This window comes from Quercus suber, unplaced genomic scaffold, assembly GCF_002906115.3.
Source record: "Quercus suber isolate HL8 unplaced genomic scaffold, Cork oak 2.0 scaffold_80, whole genome shotgun sequence".
Classification (NCBI taxonomy): Eukaryota; Viridiplantae; Streptophyta; class Magnoliopsida; order Fagales; family Fagaceae; genus Quercus; species Quercus suber.
The window spans coordinates 735,827-755,194 of NW_027069545.1; the positions used below are offsets into that span (position 1 = coordinate 735,827).

Consider the following 19,368-nt stretch of genomic DNA (forward strand, 5'->3'; position numbering starts at 1 on the left):
TTTCTTCACACATAAATCAAGGTTCTACAAAATAAAAGCTTGAGATCAGGAATAGAACACTCACTGTCTCCAAAACACCTACTATTTTTTTCCTTCCAAATACACCACATCAAACAATGAGGAACAACAATCCATATATATCCATTACGATGGCAACCAAATCGACCTTGCCAGCAAGCAAGAAGCTCAACAACAGACATTGGCATAACCTAACAAACTCCAAATAAAGCAAAAACCATATCCCACAGCTCCAAAGCAATTGGACAATGAAGGAGTAGATGGTCAACGGTTTCACTATTACACTTGCACATATAAAACCAATGCAAAATGCATGCCTTTCTTTTCCTTAAATTGTCAATTTTTAGACATTTCCTCAGGCAACAATCCATACAAAGAAAGCCACTTTAGAAGGAATCTTCTACTTCCACATGCTCTTCCAAGGGGTATGATATTTCGCATTAACATCACATTAGAAAAAATTTGAAACACCTATCCATGAGAAAGGGCTTAATGCAACAAAATGAGTGTACAACAAAATCACAACAAAAGATCGGACAGTAAAAGGAACGAACAATCTTGTGCACAGAATTGGAAAGAAATACCATCTCATAAAAAGTATTAAATTTTACCGGAAGCAAATATACACATAATGACTTGTGATTGTTAAATATGAATGTTTTCCTTGATCTTGAGAACCTAAAAAACCTTCACATGAACTTCGGAAGCAATTCTTGAATATTTTTGTTTACTTGATTCGATGACAGCAAGTCAATAAACATGGTTTGCAGTGGTCGCATTTGCTGAAAAACCCTTGTCAACCATTATTTTGAGATATTTTGTTGCCTTTGATGTCTCATTACGTTGCAATAACCCTTGAATTATTGTGTTATATGTGCGCTCGTTAGGTGAACAATCGTTGCTATCCATTTTCTCAAGCAGCTCATTTGCTTCATCAACTAGTCCATTCTTGCAAAATCCTTTGATCATTACATTGTAAGTCCGAACATTAGGTTGCAATCCTTTTGCCAAAAGACCACTAAATAGTTCTCTTGCAGTTGTAAGTTCCCCAACATTACAAAAACCATCAATCAAGATGTTGTAAAACACAATATTGTGGTCCAACTTTTTTTCTTCCATCTCCTGAAACAATGCCATTGCCTCAGCAATTCGTCTATTCTTAAAAAAGCCATCTAACAAGATGGCATAGGTTTGGGGATTTGGATGTTGGCCACAAGCTCGCATTGTATTGAATAGCTCTAGTGCAGTCTGGACTCTCTCCACTCGACATAACCCACCTATAAGAGTGTTGTAAGTCACTACATTAGGAATCACTTCCTTGTTAGACATTTCATGAAAGAGACGCATTGCCTCATCAATTATTTTACTTTTGCAATATCCATTTATCAATATGCTGTAGCTAAACACATCGGGTGAACAACCCTTCTCAACCATCGTATTAAACGTCTTAACTGCCTCATCCATTTGGTTTTGCAAACAATAACCATCAATCAAAGAATTGTAAGTGACTATGTTAGGATCAATGCCTCTTTGAATCATCACATCAAAAACTTCTTTTGCCTTAGTCAACATCCCTTTCTTGCAAAGTGTGTCCACCAATATGGTGAAGGTTCGCACATTTGGCACGATCTTCCTTTGAACCATCTCGTTCAACAAGGTAGCAACCTCCCTCCACTGGCCAAAATTGCATAGTCCTTGAACTAAGGAATTGTAAGTGATAATGTCTGGTTGAATGCCTTTACTTGTCATTTCAGATAAAAGGTTCAAAGCCTCAGTTACCAATTTGTCCTTACATATACTATCAATGACCGTGTTATAAAGCACCACATCAGGTTCAAAATCCATTTTCTCCATCTTCCTGAGCAACTTAATAGCCACACCAGTCTGGCCAATCTTACACAGACCGTTTACTATCGTCCGCCAAGTAATTGCATCAGGTTGGTACCCTTTGTTCTCATTTTCCTCTACCAAACTCACAGCTCCAGAAATATTACCTTGAAGACAGAGACCTTTAACAAGAGTGTTTAGAGTAGTTTGGGTAGGATGATAACCAAGTTTAAAAATTGTTGCTATGATAGAGAAACCAAAATCGACCTGGTTCAGATGGCAGAAGCAATTAATCAAAACAGTGAGAGTATAAACATTGGGAGAGATTCCGAATGATTCCATTCGTTGAATTAGAGTAATGACTACGGAGTAATGCTTCATTCTTGCAACGGCACCCAACAATTGAGTAAAATCGACAATGGAAGGCAAAGGGTGCATGTGAAGCATTGTATCAAACAGACCTAAGGCATGATCAAGATTCTTAAAGGTTCCAGATTTGCAGTGATCTCTCACAGATTTCAACAACTGATTCCGATTCTGATATGGGGTTTTCGCATTTTCTCTAATAGTAGAACAATAATGATAAGAAGAAAAAGCACGAAATGGAAATGGAAGGCTTACTACTCTAATAATCAAACGATTGCATATAAAAAGAAGAGAGGATGTTGATTTACCCATTTCACAAAGACGAGATTCTCAGCTCCCAACTCGGATCGGGTTTGGTTTCGGCTTAGCTTCGAAATGAGAAATCGCGATTTTTGGGTTTGGGTTTTTCTGCTTCGCTCTTGAGATCGTTATTTTAAGTGAAGAACTGGCTTGAGTTTTGGGGGCTTGGAAGAAGAGTGGAGCGAACGGCAGTGGAGAAAAGGAAAAAAAGAAAATGAAGCTGGAGAGAAGAAAAAGAAGGTGGGAATCCTTTTTTACCCCAGAAAAAAAACAATAAAAAATTGTAAGGTTAGACATATTTTGTTTTACTGCACGTGTTCTATCTAAAATTTTTTGAAATTTTTGTTCATGTTGTGCAAAAAATGTAGAGGATAATTTATATATATAAAAAAAAAAAGGTCAAAAACCTAATAAAAAAAAAGAGTAAACTCATGTGTATATAAAAAAAATTAAAATTAAAATTAAAAAAAGAGAGTAAAACTCATTTATGACTTGAAAAATGTATAATTCTTACACCAGATATAATTTGAACTCATATATGTTTAATTGTAATCTATATATATAATTAAAGTCAAAATTAAGAGAAACGCTAAACGTATATTTTTTTTATATTATCAAATGAGGAGAGCCATTTAGGGTCATGTTGGGTATATATATTGCCCAACTTCATTATTATAAAAAAGACAAATATTTTATAATTAATTTATTTGGTGTGTTTACTATCACGTTACCTCTTTATTCAGAACCTATAATAGTAAGACATATTAATAAGTTGAAACTTGAAACTTGTGAACTGATATATGCTTTAAGTACTAAGTTGTGAAAGAGGTAGGGTTCAAGTGATAAGTTTAATTGTAATGGTATCTTTTGTAGTATTTTATGTTTGTGGCTCAAACCACATTTCCTCCTATCTACTATTTACCAATAAAATTTGTTTATCTTGAAAATAGACTATGAATAATTTGTATTCATGTAAAATTATAAATTTCTGCGTCAACATATTCTTTTATGGCTAGTGGTTTTAGCAATTTTAATTGAAACCTTTCACCAAGACTGGCTGCATATAGATTGAGGGAAAAATATGTACTTATTTTTTTGTTGAATATCAATTAAATAATATTTATTTAATTTTCTATATTATAATTTTTTTAATTGAAGCCATTTTTCATACTTTTTGAACTACAAAATTACTAGTTAATATTTTTTTTTTTGGGAAACTAATTAATATTTTATATTTAAGTTTTGTTAACATCTACTTGTCAATTGATAATACAATTAAGGTCACCATTCATAGATTATTAAAAAATTATTATAGGATGTCATTGTCATTTTTTTTAATAATTATGGTCACCTTCCAAGTACTTCACTTGCCAACTTTGCTATTCCATACTTCTCAATGTTGGGTTACTTCAAAATTTTAGCAGCCAAATAAAAGTTAATTCAGAGGGTCTTATTTTAATTAAAAATATCTATATAGTATTTTTTTTATTAAATATTTTTTCAAAAAACGCACCCCTCAACTTTTTATTATACTCAAATTAAAAAGAAAAGTTTCTAAACACACCAATAGCATAGGTGGAAAAGATAGTTTCATTTTAACTTATTTGGAGAATTTATGAGCATGTGAGTTTGACTGGAAGTACAATTTTATTGACCATGTTAAATTTCCCAATTACATCTATTGTGTTCTTAGAGTTTTTAAATACTTTCAATTAAGTATAATGTTTATTTTTGTGGAAGTGCTGTTTTTTTCCAACTAAATATTGTGACCTACCCCCTCTACACAAGCGCAAGTTTAGAGTATTTCTTTTATTGTTTAAAAATAAATATATAAATTAATTAATAAAAGGTTATCCAATGAAAGTTGACAACACAATTTCTTTCTGAAAATGTTTGGTAGCAATAAAAAGATGACATGTGTCTTGTCGTGTGTAATACACATGTTTGATTTGATTGGTTGGGTTAAGTGAGTCATGTATATTGCATATGATAAAGACAAATGATATCTTCATATTACTGATATATTGGAGTCCAAAACTTCAAACATTTCTTTAAAACATATGGTTTAGATGGTCAAAGTCTATTACAACTTAATAATCACTAAGTCAAAACATTAAATCTGCAAAAGCAAAACAATATACATGTTAAACAAAGCACAAGTCCAAATGGTTGTCTAAAGAAAACATTAAATTTGCAATGTAAAATGCAAAAAGCCCATAATTTTCCCAAAACTACACATAGAGTTTCATATCTATACGCAAAACCCAGATCCAGATTCATTCATATATAGATATAATTGTTGGTGTTATGAAGGTACATTTCTCTCAGGATTGACATAAATTTGGTTTCAAATTTCTCCCATAATGTGCTATGATCGAAAACAATATCTCAATAGTATTATACAAGAAATTGGGATGTAGCATCCATCATTGTAGTTAATTTTTGAGGAATATGTTTTCCCAAATCTGATATGATCAACCCCACTACAATCGAAATGAAAATTCAATATAGTGATTAGTGACCCTATTCTAACCATTTAGCTAACCAAGATATAAACTTATTCTCCTTTTTAGTTCACATACATACAAAACCAAACAACTCAAATAGTAAGATTCAATTCAATTCAATTCTTTGACTTTCCTTCTCTTTCTCTCAACTTCACTCCGTGGATTGGTGTGTCCGTAGGCGGCCTAGACGCATTGTCCTCATTTATTAAAAATACAAAATTATGATAGATGAATTTAACAATCAAAATAAATATAAGATTTATTTTAATTTCTTAAAATTTTTGGTAATAAGATTTTGGTCAGAATAAAAATTTTTCAATTTCTTGAAACTTCTTTTTTTAATGGAAAGATTGTATTTTAAATTTTAATTTAGATGGAATAAAACCATTGCCTCATGAGCTAAACATGCTCAATAATAATAAAACAAATTTCCTTTATCCAATTGAAAAAATCTACAATGCCCCTGTCCAATTGACAAAACCTATAATGCCTCTAGCATGCTAGATTAGATAATGGGTTAATGAGCCGACAAAACTTGTTTAAACACCCTTAGATTGTTTAGATGAAACCATAATCACTTCATGGACTGATGGGGTCAGATTTATGTTTTAGTAAATATGACTTTTGATTTGGTGTTCTTATTCTTTATAAATTGATTATAAAAAAAATTGTTATTATTTATAAATAGGAGTTGGTATTTATTGTCTAATGAGTGCATTTTGGGGATTTTAAAGGATGTAAGTGATTTATAAATTTGGGGCCAAATGTGGTGTGACAGAAAAATTAGTTCCTGAAAGAATCACTTTATAGTAGCTCAAAATTAACATTATTTTAGATTCTCCTACATTATAGAAATTTAATGTATTGTACCTGAGTATTGCCCTTTATATAATTAGGGAGTGAACATTATATAGTAAGTGTAGTACCAAAATCTCATCTTATAAGAGCAAGATGGAGTGGGTCATGGGTTCAGGACACACTGGGTTTGTGTGTAACTTACCAATAAAAAAAAAATAGCATGGAGATGCTGAAAATTATGGTTCTTGGGTTTCTTTACAATTAACATCAATAACAGAACCAGGGAAAAAAAAATAACATCAAGAATTTCACTACAAGAAGTTGTTGACATTTACTGCTCGTATATATGTACATGAAGTAGAATATAGAATATAGGCTAGAGCTTTCCAGGCAACCAAAACTTTAACACCCTTGGAAGTTTAGCATAATGGCAAATGAAAATTTGCTGCTGAATATGAAAAGCTTCATCCTTTAGCAAGTTTAATTTGTGGGGATAATGAGTCACTGCAACATGTAATAAAAGTTTTGGAAAGTGATTTCTTGAAATTTAATAGACGTTTTCCATTTATATATATTTATCCTTTGAATTTTCATTTTTGATTGTCAAAGTTAATAGATACCATCTTGTAGCATTTTGAACTTACTTGTAACTCCTGGCTCCTACACAATAATTATATTTACTAAACCATGCCAGTCCTTGCTTTTCAAGAAAATGATAAAGCTGGCTTGGAATTTTCCAATTTTAATTTCAATGTTTTTCATCATGGAAACTATATGTGGCTATGGCATCTGAACCTTTGTGCCTTGTACGGGTAAACATAATTTTGATAGTCAATGCCAGCTCTTATGAAGGTTTTGGGTTGAATTTTAGCACCTCCCATGCACAAAGTAATTGGAGGTGTAGGAATGCAAGAGTTCGAGCTGCAAGGTTAATAGTCATATTGTAACTATCTAAAAAAAAAAATTGCACTTCATTTCTAGGGTGTCTAATTAGCAAAACCATGGAGTCAACTAGAAGGCATGCAATTCAATACATTTTCATAGGAATCAGTCATTCAATCTCTTTGTCACATATTTCTAGTCACCACCAGAAAGGTTTCATCACATATCTTGCACAACTGTGGTAAATTGAGTAGCACAAAACTTTAATCATCTTCCATTATGTTGTCAAGAAATAGATTTCACACTCATTTTCCAACCCCAAAAGACTCCAACATAAAAAACTTTTACCCTTCCCACTATCTTGGCAACCATGAGAGCAACCACTAGAATGTTGAAATTAGGATGGTATCCAACCAGGATCCAGCTTTTCTAGGACTAAAACACTGGGCATTGCCTTTTTATAAAACAAATTATGTTAAATGTTTGGGCAAAAAGGTGGGGTTTGGCTGAGCCTTCTAGGTTGTTTTTACTCATGAAGGCAATGATGGACCTACTATTGCAATCTTCTTAACTGAAATACCTGGTTTTGATAACTCCGATAGTTTCATCAAAGAAACAAGCACTTCACTCCATTCCACTCCAATAGTTTGATAATTCTACTGTTCACAGAATAAACTAAGCTCCAGAATAGCTGGCAATTGATGCTCCAATATAATCTCAATCCACTCCCCCTCCTTTCACCTTCACAACATTTTTGTTGACATTTTTCCTTGGCATTTTGCTACCATTGATGCTATAATAATCAGAACTGACAAACCTTTAATTCAATGGCTGTGCACATACACTTTCTTTCATGTTTGAGCCATGAAAGATGGGAAGATACTCTTGTTGAAGCTATATATAGTTGGTTGTCAAAAGTGTAGAAGTTTAATCAGCCATTTAAAACTTATACATTAATCTTCATTTTTACATTAGAGACCATAGTGCTTGTAAAATGGCCCTAATTATCATTTTTCTTTGACATTAAATTAGAATAAAATGGCTCCATTAATGTGGCACATAACTAACTATGCACAACAGGAGGTAACATATGGGAAGATCATTATAGATTCTTCAGGACCCATACAGTTATTTATTATTATCATTTTTTGATCAGTAGGGTCCATACAGTCATTAAAGGAGGCAGTTGCCTGATAAGTCACTGTTGGCTAGTTGTGGTCAAACGTTTGTTGGGTGGTTTGATGTATTTCACCATTTGTTTGTACTACAAAACCAGGCCACATACCATATATGTTGGATGTCTTAATGATTCTGAAGTTGTTTTGAACAACTGGTTAGTTCTTTTAAGTATTTTGACTTTTTTGGTCAAATGACAGCTGCATCTTCAATTAAATTCCCCCATTTTTTGCATCCTACTGTGGTTTAATGAAGGATGAGCAAAGGAAAAAACAGTGAGAGGATCCCTGTAATGCGAGCTAGTAGCTACTCAATTCTGCTTGGATTTTGCTCTAGTTGTTAATTGTTTTGTTCACTTGCAAGAATTCTTCAAGCTGCATGTGGAGATTGCTTGAAATTCATTCAAATTAGGTATTTATAACTATCTTACCAAACAAAAGTCAATTTTATGAAGAATAATAGGAAGAGGAGAAAACTTCATATAAAGGTGATGCTATAATAGGTTTGCAGCTCATTGTCTTGCTAAATTTGCAGCTGTTCATAGATCTACTGTTTCTTGTAATTTGCATACTCTTCCTGCTTTAGTCTTGGATGCCTGCAGGAAGGATACTGCTTCTACGTTGTTTAAATAATATGCTCAGTTTGTTAGCAAAAACAACACTTAGAAGTGATTAGCAAACAGAATCCTACCTCTTGGCAAGATGTGGCAGGTGCCTCGGTCTATTGCAAAGATATGAAACACTGTGGGAACCACATCCCAAAGACACTAAATTTAATATGTGGTAGACATGTTACAGCATGTCTAACTAATGTTAATGACATTCAAATTGCCATATCTTCTGCTTCAACAATCTTATGTTGTATTTCTTTGATCACTGGGTATATTGTAAACTTCTTTGTGCAACATTGAAATTAGTTCTTTGACAGTTGGTGACAAAAAATCTAAAGTTGTTTTTACTGAAACGTAAATCTGAGCCTATCAGTCCATGAAGTGATTATGTTTTTGTCTAAACAACCTAAGGCCTAAGGGTATTTAAACATGTTCTCATCAACCCATTATCAAACCCAGCTTACTAGAGGCATTGTAGGTTTTGTGAATTGGATAGAGGAAATTCCTTTTATTATTGAGCATGTTTTAGCTCAAGACATCATGTTTTTATCCTCTTCTAAATGAATTTTCAATCTTTCCACCAAAAAAAAAAAAAAAAGTTTCAAGAAATTGAAAAATTTTAGTCTGACAAAAACTATATTACCAAAAATTTTAATGTTTATTTTAATTGTTTTAATCATATATCATAATTTTTTATTTTAATATAAGACTTGCACACTATAGCTTCTTTATCATGTGGCTCAAATTTGAAAATAATAGGAACTAAATTAATTGCTACCAAAATGTAGGGGTCAAATTGACACTGACTACAAAATGTAAGGCTGAAATTGTATTTACCAAAAAATTATGAAAAATATTTGTAACTTAATTGCAGTCACTTCTTGCATAAATAGATCAGTTAATATTGTATTATTTCAAGAGAGCTGCACATGCATCATGATAGTAGGTCCATCATTGCCTTCATGAGTAAAAACAACCTAGAAGGCTCAGCCAAACCCCACCTTTTTGCCCAAACATTTAACATAATTTGTTTTATAAAAAGGCAATGCCCAGTGTTTTAGTCCTAGAAAAGCTGGATCCTGGTTGGATACCATCCTAATTTCAACATTCTAGTGGTTGCTCTCATGGTTGCCAAGATAGNGTGAAACACACCTCATTATAAACACCTCCTGCCCAAACTCTCTCTGCATATCTGAATTTACATGCTCATATATGAGGATAATGCTCAGCACAGCACAGTGATTCAAAAAAGGTGGTAGAGAAGGGAATCGGGATTGCCTTCATCTTTGAAAATTAATTCCAGGGAAAAATCAAAAAGAGCAGCAGCTAAGATTCCATTGCACATCCTAGTCCTGGACAACATCTCAGCTGGTCAGAGGCCCAGTAACTATTATACTCCTAAGGATATGAAAACTGTATATATATTGCCATATTGAACAATGTGTACATGGCAAGTATATATAATTCAACTAACTCTCTAACACTAAACGACCTTTAGCTTTAATTTATACAAGCAAACTACTGTTATTTTACAAGAAATTCAAACTAGCTTGACTTGCTTTCTTTCTTCTTTTCTCTCTTCTAGACCAGGATTAAGCTTTCTTTTAAACTTGTTGTCTTCTATTCTCTAATACTCCCCCTCAAGATTAGCAAGGGAATGAATTTTAACTAGGCTTATCTTGGTTAACATGTCTCCTATCTGTGACTTGGTCTTAATGTGCAGCAATCTAATTCTTTTGCAATGACTTTATCTCGCACAACATGTCAGTCAATTTCTCTGTGTTTCGTCCTCTCATGAAACACAGGATTGGCTGCAATGTGGAAGTGTAGCTTGCCTATTAGCAATCCAACCCCACAGCAGCAATATATCTCTAGATTAATGAGATTACAGTTCAATAGCAATCAGATCACATCCAATTCATCATCATTCAATCATTTCAAAAAAAAAATGTACTAGAAGCTTATGAACCACTTGGACACCAGAAGAATTAACTTTGGTTCCTAGTCCTACTAATTTGAAACTCAGTACCAAATACTATAATTCTATTTGAGTTGTAATACTTTTAAAACCTATGTACAAATTTGTACTTTTTAATCGACAAATTTGGAAATTTTGCTCTTTTTCCATTTGTTATCAGAATTATGCCCACTACAAGCACATAGAGATAGACATATCTAACCCTCAACTCCCCAGCAGCACGCATAAATAGATTCCAAAATCTGTCAAACTCAGAGGGTCACCTCGCATAGAGAGGATACGCAAACACTATACTGGAAGTGCATTTACAATACCCATTAAGCTTTTTATCACAAAAGAATGTTAAAAATTGAATTTTTATCAAAAGCCCATAAACACAATTATGATTCTTGAATGAGAAACATAATAAAGAAAACTCCTTTATCCATTTATTCCCACCCACCAAAAAAAAAAAAAAACACAGGGGTCTGATTCTAATGATATCTATGTGTCTACAAATATAAAACAATAATTATAATCAAAACCCAAAATGGGCAGGTCTCAAAAACAGCCAAAAACCCAAATAAATCCACAACCCATGAATAAACAAAAACAGCAGAAGCAACAAATCTCTTAGCCAAAATAAGTTCTAAAATTTTGATTTCATATTCAAACAATCATGTAACCCACCATGTAAAAAGCCCAAATCTATAACATAAATTCAGCAGAAGAGGAATGGAGAATTGTTACCTGGCAAGCAAGATGAAGAACGAAGTAGAAGCAGGAACAGAGAATTGAGAGCCCGTGGAGACAGAGAGAACAGAGTAGCAGATATACATGGAGGAGTATAGATTGACTGAGAAAATAGAGGAGGAGATATACATCAGGGAGGGGATAAAGCTGGTATTTCTTATCATATTGGCACTATTTTGATTTTCTGAAGAAAAAAATAGCGGTTAGCCCATCTGCGTTTCTGAACAAGCAAAGCTTCGCAGTGTTTTGTAAACGTGAAAAATCTAGATTTTGAGAACGCAAACGTGCTGATTTTGTGGAGCCAAACAATTTGGCAAATCACGTTTTGTCTAAAACGCACGTTAAGGTTTTATAAACAGCCTATCCAAATGGGCTCTAAATTTGATAAGCAAATTACAACCAGACTACTTTGTATAACTGAAACTGATTCAAGAACTAATTTGGTGCAGACCTAATCACTAATGGTTTAAGAATTTTGGGGCTGGTTTTGGGAGTGCATACTTAAACAAGGGGTATGATATTTCGCATTAACATTACATTAGAAAAAAATTTGAAAACGGGCTCTAAATTTGATAAGGAAATTACAACCAGACTACTTTTGTATAACTGAAACTGATTCAAGAACTAATTTGGTGCAGACCTAATCACTAATGGTTTAAGAATTTTGGGGCTGGTTTAGGGAGTGCATACTTAAACAAGGGGTATGATATTTCGCATTAACATTACATGAGAAAGGGTTTAATGCAACAAAATGAGTGCACAAAAAAATCGCAACAAAAGATCAAACAATAAAAGGAACAAACAATCTAGTGCACAAAATTGGAAAGAAATACCATCTCATAAAAGTATTAAATTTTACTGAAGCAAATCTACATCACTCACATAATGACTTGTGATTGGTTAAATATGAATGTTGTCCTTGATCTTGAGAACCTAAAAAATCTTCACACGAACTTCGGAAGCAATTCTTGAATATTTTCATCTACTTGATTCGATGACAGCAAGTCAATAAACATGGTTGCAGTGGTTGCATTTGCTGAAAAACCCTTGTCAACCATTATTTTGAGACATTTCGTTGCCTTTGATATCTCACTATGTTGCAATAACCCTTGAATTATTGTGTTATACGTGTGCTCGTTAGGTGAACAACTGTTGCTATCCATTTTCTCAAGCAGCTCATTCGCTTCATCAACTAGTCCATTCTTGCAAAATCCTTTGATCATTATATTGTATGTCTGAACATTAGGTTGCAATCCTTTTGCCAAAAGACCACTAAAGATTTCCCTTGCAGTCGTAAGTTCCCCAACATTGCAGAAACCATCAATCAAGATGTTATATATCACAATATCACAATCCAACCTTTTGTCTTCCATCTCCTGAAACAATGTCATTGCCTCAACAATTCTTTTATTCTTAAAAAAGCCATCTAACAAGATAGCATAGGTTTGGGGATCTAGATGTTGGCCACAATCTCGCATTGTATTGAATACTTCTAGTGCAGTTTGAAATCTCTCCACTCGACATAACCCACCCATAAGAGTGTTGTAAGTCACTACATCAGGAATCATTCCCTCAGTGTAGTCAAAGGCGTTTGAGGCGCTCGCCTAGGCGCCCAGGCGAGGCAAGGCGCCAGAAAAGCGCCTCAAAGGCACTGAGGCGAGGCGCCTTTAGTGAGGCGCTCGCCTCTGGAGCGTAGGCGCTCGCTCAGAAATTTTTTGTTAGGCGAGAGGCGAGCGCCTGAGAGAAGTTTGCAATTTAAAGGCTGTAATGGTATGTTTTGTAAATTTAAAGAGGTGTATGGTTGGTTTTAAAACTTTTACGTCAGTGGGGATGAGCTGTCACCCACTATATCAAATAAAACAAAAGCATAAATCAAAAGATAAAACAAAAGAACCAAGAAGAAATTTCGGGAACACTCCTCTTCATGCACTTTCAGAGCAAGCAGTGGGTATTTTGTCTTCTTCTCGGCAGTCAACCAACGTCAGGTAATATTTTCCCATTCTTTTAGTTTTTTTTTTTTACACTTTTTTTTTCCTGAGTTCTCTCTCACTGCGACACTGCTTTGGTATTTTTTCCCCCTTTTCTCTTCTCTGTTGGACTCTCTCCTCTCTGTTTTTTCCCCCCTTTTCTCTTCTCTATTGGACTCTCTGTCTCCAGCAATGAACCTCTCTGTTTTTTCCCCCTTACCCTTCTCCCTGGTACTCTATCTCCAACAACTCTTCCTTCTTTGTTTTTTCTCTATTTTTTTTCCTTCAGCCTTCTCTAGTCTGACTGTCTTACAGCAACTCTCCCTTATCTTTTTCTTTATTTTCTTTTCCTGTATTTTTCCCTTTTCTCGAACTCATTACTTCACTCAATTTTTAGAGCTTAAACCATAGTAAATGATACATAGCTAGCTTAATATAGAATACTAGATTCCAAACAAAATCAAGGGCAAGCTCAAAGGCCTCAACATCACAACTAAATATTGAAGAGGAAGATGCTGATTCTGATGAGACCGAGGAAGAGAATGTTGATGGTTATTAATCTGGTTCAAGTGGCTTTGAAAATGATGGAAACTTGAGTGAAGAGTCTGATGATGACCTTTAGATTAAAACTAACAACCACATTCAGGCTATTAAATAGGCTAATAGGCAGAATGTTCAATCTTCAAATGCTTTTGTTTTGTCATGGATAGTCATGAAGTTCAATCTTCAATGTTTTGTTAGGAGTTTTCTTCTTTCTAATATGAAGTTATGAACAATATTTTGGTTTAATATTTAGATTTAGTTGGTATTTGGATGGAGACTAATTTTTAAATGGTGATTTATGGTTAATATTCAAACTTAGTTGATATTTGATAATTATCTAGACTTAGTTGACTGTTGATATTTGGATGGAGACTAATTTTTTAGTTGGGATTCAAACCCACAAACTGGTTTTATAGACCAGGCTGACCAGCTCCTATCCATTAGGAATGGAGTCAGATTTGTTTATATAGTTATACATCAAATTAATTAGATTGGAACCCTATATGTAAAATAACAATATTTAGAATTTGGCGCCTTGCTTCACTCGGGCTAGCGCCTTTTTGGCGCCTCATCGCCTCAGGCGATACAAGGCCTTGGCGCCTTAAGGGCGCCTTTGACTACCTTGCATTCCCTTGATGGAGATTTCATGAAACAGATGCATTGCCTCATCAATTTTTTTACTTTTGCAATATCCATTGATCAATATGTTATAGCTAAACACATCGGGTGAACAACCCTTCTCAACCATCATATTAAATGCCTTAACTGCCTCATCCATTTGGTTTTGCAAACAATAACCATCAATCAAAGAATTGTAAGTGACTTTGTCAGGCTCAGTGCCTCTTTGAATCATCACTTCAAAAACTTCTTTTGCCTCAGTCAACATCCCTTTCTTGCAAAGTGTGTCCACCAATATGTTGAAGGTTCGCACATTTGGCATGATCTTCCTTTGAACCATCTCATTCAACAAGGTAGCAACCTCCCTCCACCGGCCAGAATTGCATAGTCCTTGAATTACGCAACTATAAGTGACAAAGTCTGGCTGAATGCCTTTACTCGTCATTTCAGATAAAAGGTTCAAAGCTTTGGTTACCAATCTGTCCTTACATAAGCTGTCAATGACCGTGCTATAGAGCACCACATTTTGTTCAAAATTCCCTTTTTCAAGCTTCCTGAGCAACCTAATAGCCACACCAGTCTCACCAATCTTACAGAGACCGTTTAGTAATGTTCCACAAGTAAATGCATCAGGTTGGTACCCTTTGTTCTCCATTTCCTCTACCAAACTCACAGCTCCAGAAATATTACCTTGAAGACAGAGACCTTTAAGAAGAGTGTTTAGAGTAGGTTGGGTAGGCAGATAACCAAGTTTCAAAATTGTTGCTAAGACAGAGAAACCAAAATTGACCCGATTCAGATGGCAGTAGCAATTAATCAAAACAGTGAGAGTATAAACATCAGGAGAGATTCCGAATGATTCCATTCGTTGAATTAGAGTAATGACTACGGAGTAATGCTTCATTCTTGCAACGGCACCCAACAATAGAGTAAAATCTTCAATGAAAGGCAAAGGGTGCATGTGAAGCATTATATCAAACAGGCCTAAGGCATGATCAAGATTCTTAAAGGTTCCAGATTTGCAGTGATCTCTCATAGATTTCAACAACTGATTCTGGTTCTAATTCTGATATGGGGTTTTCGCATTTTCTCTAACAGTAGACCAATAATGATAAGAAGAAAAAGCACGAAATGGAAATGGAAGAAGAGTGGAACGAACGGCAGTGGAGAAAAGGTTGAAAAGAAAATGAAGCTGTAGTGAAGAAAAAGAAAAAGGGAGAAGCAATTTTAACCCCCAAAAAAAATAAATAAATAAATAAAAAATAAAAAATGGTAAGGTTAGACATATTTTGTTTTACTGCATGCGTTATACCTAATTTTTTTTTGAAATTTTTGTTCATGTTGTGCAAAAAAATGAAGAAGATAATTTAAAATAAAATAAAAATTAAAAAACCCAATAAAGAAAAGAAAAGAAAAGAAAAAAGAAAAAAGTAAACTCATGTTAGTATAAAAAAAAAATTAAAAAAAAAAAAGAGAGAGTAAAGTTCATCTATGACTTGAAAAATATATAATTCTTATACCAAATATAATTTGAACTCATATATGTATGATTGTAATATATATATATATATATATATATATAATTAAAGTCAAAATTGAGAGGAAATCTAAAGGTATATATTTTTTAATTATCAAATGAGGAAGGCTACTCCTAGCAACTTGAAGTCTCATTTAGGCTGATGTAGGGTATATATATTACCCCACTTCATTATTATCAAAAAGATGAATATTTTATAATTAATTTATTTGGTGTATTTACTGTCATGTTTACTAACCTCTTTATCCAAAACCTATAATAGTAAAACATATTAATAAGTTGAAACTTAAAACTTGTAAATTGATATATGCTTTAANGGTGTTTGGAAGTTGAAATACTCCTGGTTGGTGTGTAGTCATGTCTTTGTGGAAAAGTTTGGTACTGGTCTCTGTTCTTCCACCTTTTCACCCCCTTATATATCTATGAAGTTTGGAATGAAGCATGACCGATGAACTCTTTCTTGTGTTTTTAGGTCTTTGAATATGACAGGCTGCAGTTTTTTTCCTTGTTATATAATATTCTGTGTCAGCTGCCCCCTTATAGTGTGCATCCTCATGCTTTCAGTTTTTTTAACATTAACAAAAAGATATAAATTGGATATTGTTATTTGTTTTTCTAACAAAGCTTGATGTGGATCGAGTATTTCTCATGGTAATACGTGGAGTCTATAAATGAATAATTTCTTCGTGTTTCTTAAATTCGTAGTTTATAATAAAGAAAAATTAAAAGCACAAGGGAGCATGTTATTTGTTACTCTAAAGGAGCTCACACAATGCATGTAATCAGTATATGTGAGCTTACAAGAGTGTCCACTACTACTTAATGGAAAATTATGACATATGGCCTTGTAAATCAGTGGCCCATAAACACATTTCACTTTCATTTGTATGGTTATAACTCAGCTTGCAGGCCCTGCACTATACTTCTTTTTGTGTTTGTGTGTGGTGGGAGTCCACAAAAAGAACTAAAGAAGTAAGAAGAGACTTAAAACATGAAAAAAAAAAATCTTGTAACATCCAACTCAAATAGTAAGCACCTATATTCTATAGAGTAGGCTGCCGAAAATGCATGATAGGTACTCAATCATCATCTTCTATAGTCTCTATTCTAATCATCAAAACCTAGTCTCTATTCTTATTGTCCATATTAGGAGTTGAGGTAGTGTGATGCTACCGCTTACAAGACTTTCACTAATCCATCTTCTTTTTCAATTTTTAGAGAGGGAAAAAAAAAAAGTAAAAATATATCATTGATTCCTAAAGTTCACATGTTGAGCACTTTTAATTTATGATGTTTTAAATAAGCGCTTTTAGTCCTTAAAATTTTAAAAATGAATACTAATAATTTGTTTGTCTAGAATTATTAATTTTTTGTGTATGTGGTCAATGGATAAATTATGTGGTAGTTGAGTTTTTATTCAAAAAAAATACACAATGACAAATCACTCACTCATCCATTATAGCCAACCCAAACCCGTATCAATTGAGTCCCCCCCAATTTAACATTTGCATCTTCTTCTACGCCTGACTCTCTGTTATATATCCGAAATGATGGCTTTGAAGAGGTTTACTGGCGAATTTTTGTGAAATTTACTTTGAGATTTAGCTCAAAAACATGAAGGCTAGTAATAGGGATTTGGAAGGACGCTGAGTACTGTTCATCTGAGTGACCTGTAGTTTTCTTTTTATTATTATTATTATTATATTCCTACTTCTGAAAGAGTCTTTTTCACTGATCTAGTGCCGATGATTTCACCCTTTTGTTTGGGCTTGAAGAGGGAGTGAGAGAGTTTTGGTATCAGGTAAAAAGATTACAAACATACGACCCATCATTCATCTTTGACGATAACAATGATGGTGGTGAGGAAAAATGTGAACCTTTTGATCAAAGAAAAAAAGAGACATCAGCATTGGTAGTGCCAAAAATTTAGCAATTTAGCACAACAAAAAGTTATTTTATCTATTTTATTACCTCACTTTACAAAACAGATAAAATCAATGGTTTTATTTTAGCACTTAACACAATAAAATAATATATCTACTACAATAAACAACAACCACCACCAACAACATAATAAAATAATATATCGTTTAATAAAATATTGTTTTTCTTTGCCATCTTAGCTACCGTGTGTAGTCATTTTTGGTTGTGCATTGTAGCTCAACAGTAAAAAAATTTGGCTTTTCCTCAACTGATGCAGCCCAATTTTGTTATATTTGGCTGGCAAATTTAGCATTTTAGTAATTTGCATCTGCCAATACTAATGCTCAAGTCAACATGGGGAAGCATGTGCAAACCAACACTGTGATTGGTGACTTGTCACTAATTTACAGAAAATCTCAAATAATTGTGAGAAAGATGATACATAAGTCCTTGGTACAAAATACTCTACTGTGGGCCGTAATTCAGTAGGCTGTTAGACATCCATGTGGTGATTTTAGTTGAAGGTCAATACGATGAATGGGTAGAAGATTCCAAGGAAATGATTTTCAGGTTTAGTCTATATTACCAGATTTGGCCAGATGTTCTCAATGACTTTGTTCTCTTCTTCTTTTAAATAGTGATTGTTATATTGTTTTTACTACTAGATCTTTGAAAAGAAGTCAGGTTTTGCAAACACTCTTATTTCATTTTTATTGACCTAATAAATTCCAATTGTCTTTTCTTTAAGAAATGGAGGAAAAGAAACCACTTTGTCGTGGCAATTGACATTGAATTCAAAAGAGGTGGGCGTCCTTTCAAATAGAAGCCATTACAGGTTGTTTATAATTATTCAAAGCACCTTAAAAACAAGAGTTTTTAATTTTATTTTTTCTCCCTTCCTAACTTTTGTGTCTAAAATTCTTCGAGCACAGGACTATGTAAACACACTAGATAATTATAAAGAAAACTCTTTTGGAGATAGTTCTATGATGTTGAAGGGAAGTTTTAAACCCAAGATTTCAAGATATTATTAGACATTGAGAACCAGTAGACCAATCATTTGATATTGAAAAATAGTTATTCAAAGTTAGAAAAAATCATGTTTTCGCCATCACCAAAGTAGTGGTTAAGAGCATCAACAAGGCAAAACACATTTGTAACATGTGGTGTGCGCATAGGTGTTCTTTTTCTTCTAATAAAAAAAATGTTCTCTTTAATTTTTGTCTTTTTGTTATTTACTTATTTTAAAATGAAAAAAAAAATTCTTAAAACGACTACTAATATAATTAGTGTCACATCAATGGCATAATAAATAAATTTATTAATTATTTATTATTATATTTTAAAAATTAACATATCAATTTATAAAGTTTATAAGGGAAAAAATTATAATATCATTGCTTTACGAATCCATTCAAAAAATGATGAACATATAAAAAGTCCAAATTGATGAAATTCTAAATGATGAATGAAACGTGATAATTGATTCGACTTGGATATATAGTTGAATGCGACATCTACTTTGTCCTTAATGTGAAAGAGTTGCATGTGCTAACCAATCTTGTTGATTAAAAATTTGCAAGTTT

The 19,368-nt window shown here is 33.4% G+C and overlaps 2 protein-coding genes across 2 annotated transcripts; both read right to left on the minus strand.

Moving 5' to 3' along the window:
- Positions 1–588: 588 nt before the first annotated feature.
- Positions 589–2,755, minus strand: LOC112016627 (putative pentatricopeptide repeat-containing protein At1g12700, mitochondrial). The gene has a single exon (XM_024049157.2). It carries the CDS (start codon positions 2,521–2,523, stop codon positions 769–771), a length of 1,755 nt encoding a protein of 584 aa, XP_023904925.2. The 5' UTR covers positions 2,524–2,755; the 3' UTR covers positions 589–768.
- A 9,129-nt stretch (positions 2,756–11,884) lies between these two features.
- LOC112016910 (pentatricopeptide repeat-containing protein At3g22470, mitochondrial-like) lies at positions 11,885–15,406 on the minus strand. Its single transcript, XM_065773817.1, has 3 exons — positions 14,326–15,406; positions 13,606–13,682; positions 11,885–12,798 (listed from the first exon to the last, which is right to left on the minus strand). The coding sequence occupies exons 1-3, from the start codon at positions 15,356–15,358 to the stop codon at positions 12,139–12,141; spliced, it is 1,770 nt and encodes a 589-aa protein (XP_065629889.1). The 5' UTR covers positions 15,359–15,406; the 3' UTR covers positions 11,885–12,138.
- Positions 15,407–19,368: the final 3,962 nt, after the last annotated feature.

Coding starts and splice junctions, on each gene's coding strand:
- LOC112016627 (XM_024049157.2), bottom strand. CDS start 2,523: ATGGGTAAATCAACATCCTCTCTTCTTTTTATATGCAATCGTTTGATT.
- LOC112016910 (XM_065773817.1), bottom strand. CDS start 15,358: ATGAGAGATCACTGCAAATCTGGAACCTTTAAGAATCTTGATCATGCC. Junction 13,683..14,325: donor CTCCATCAAGGGAATGCAAG/GTAGTCAAAGGC, acceptor CGGTCTCATCAG/AATCAGCATCTTCCTCTTCA. Junction 12,799..13,605: donor TTGATTTTGTTTGGAATCTA/GTATTCTATATT, acceptor CTGGGCGCCTAG/GCGAGCGCCTCAAACGCCTT.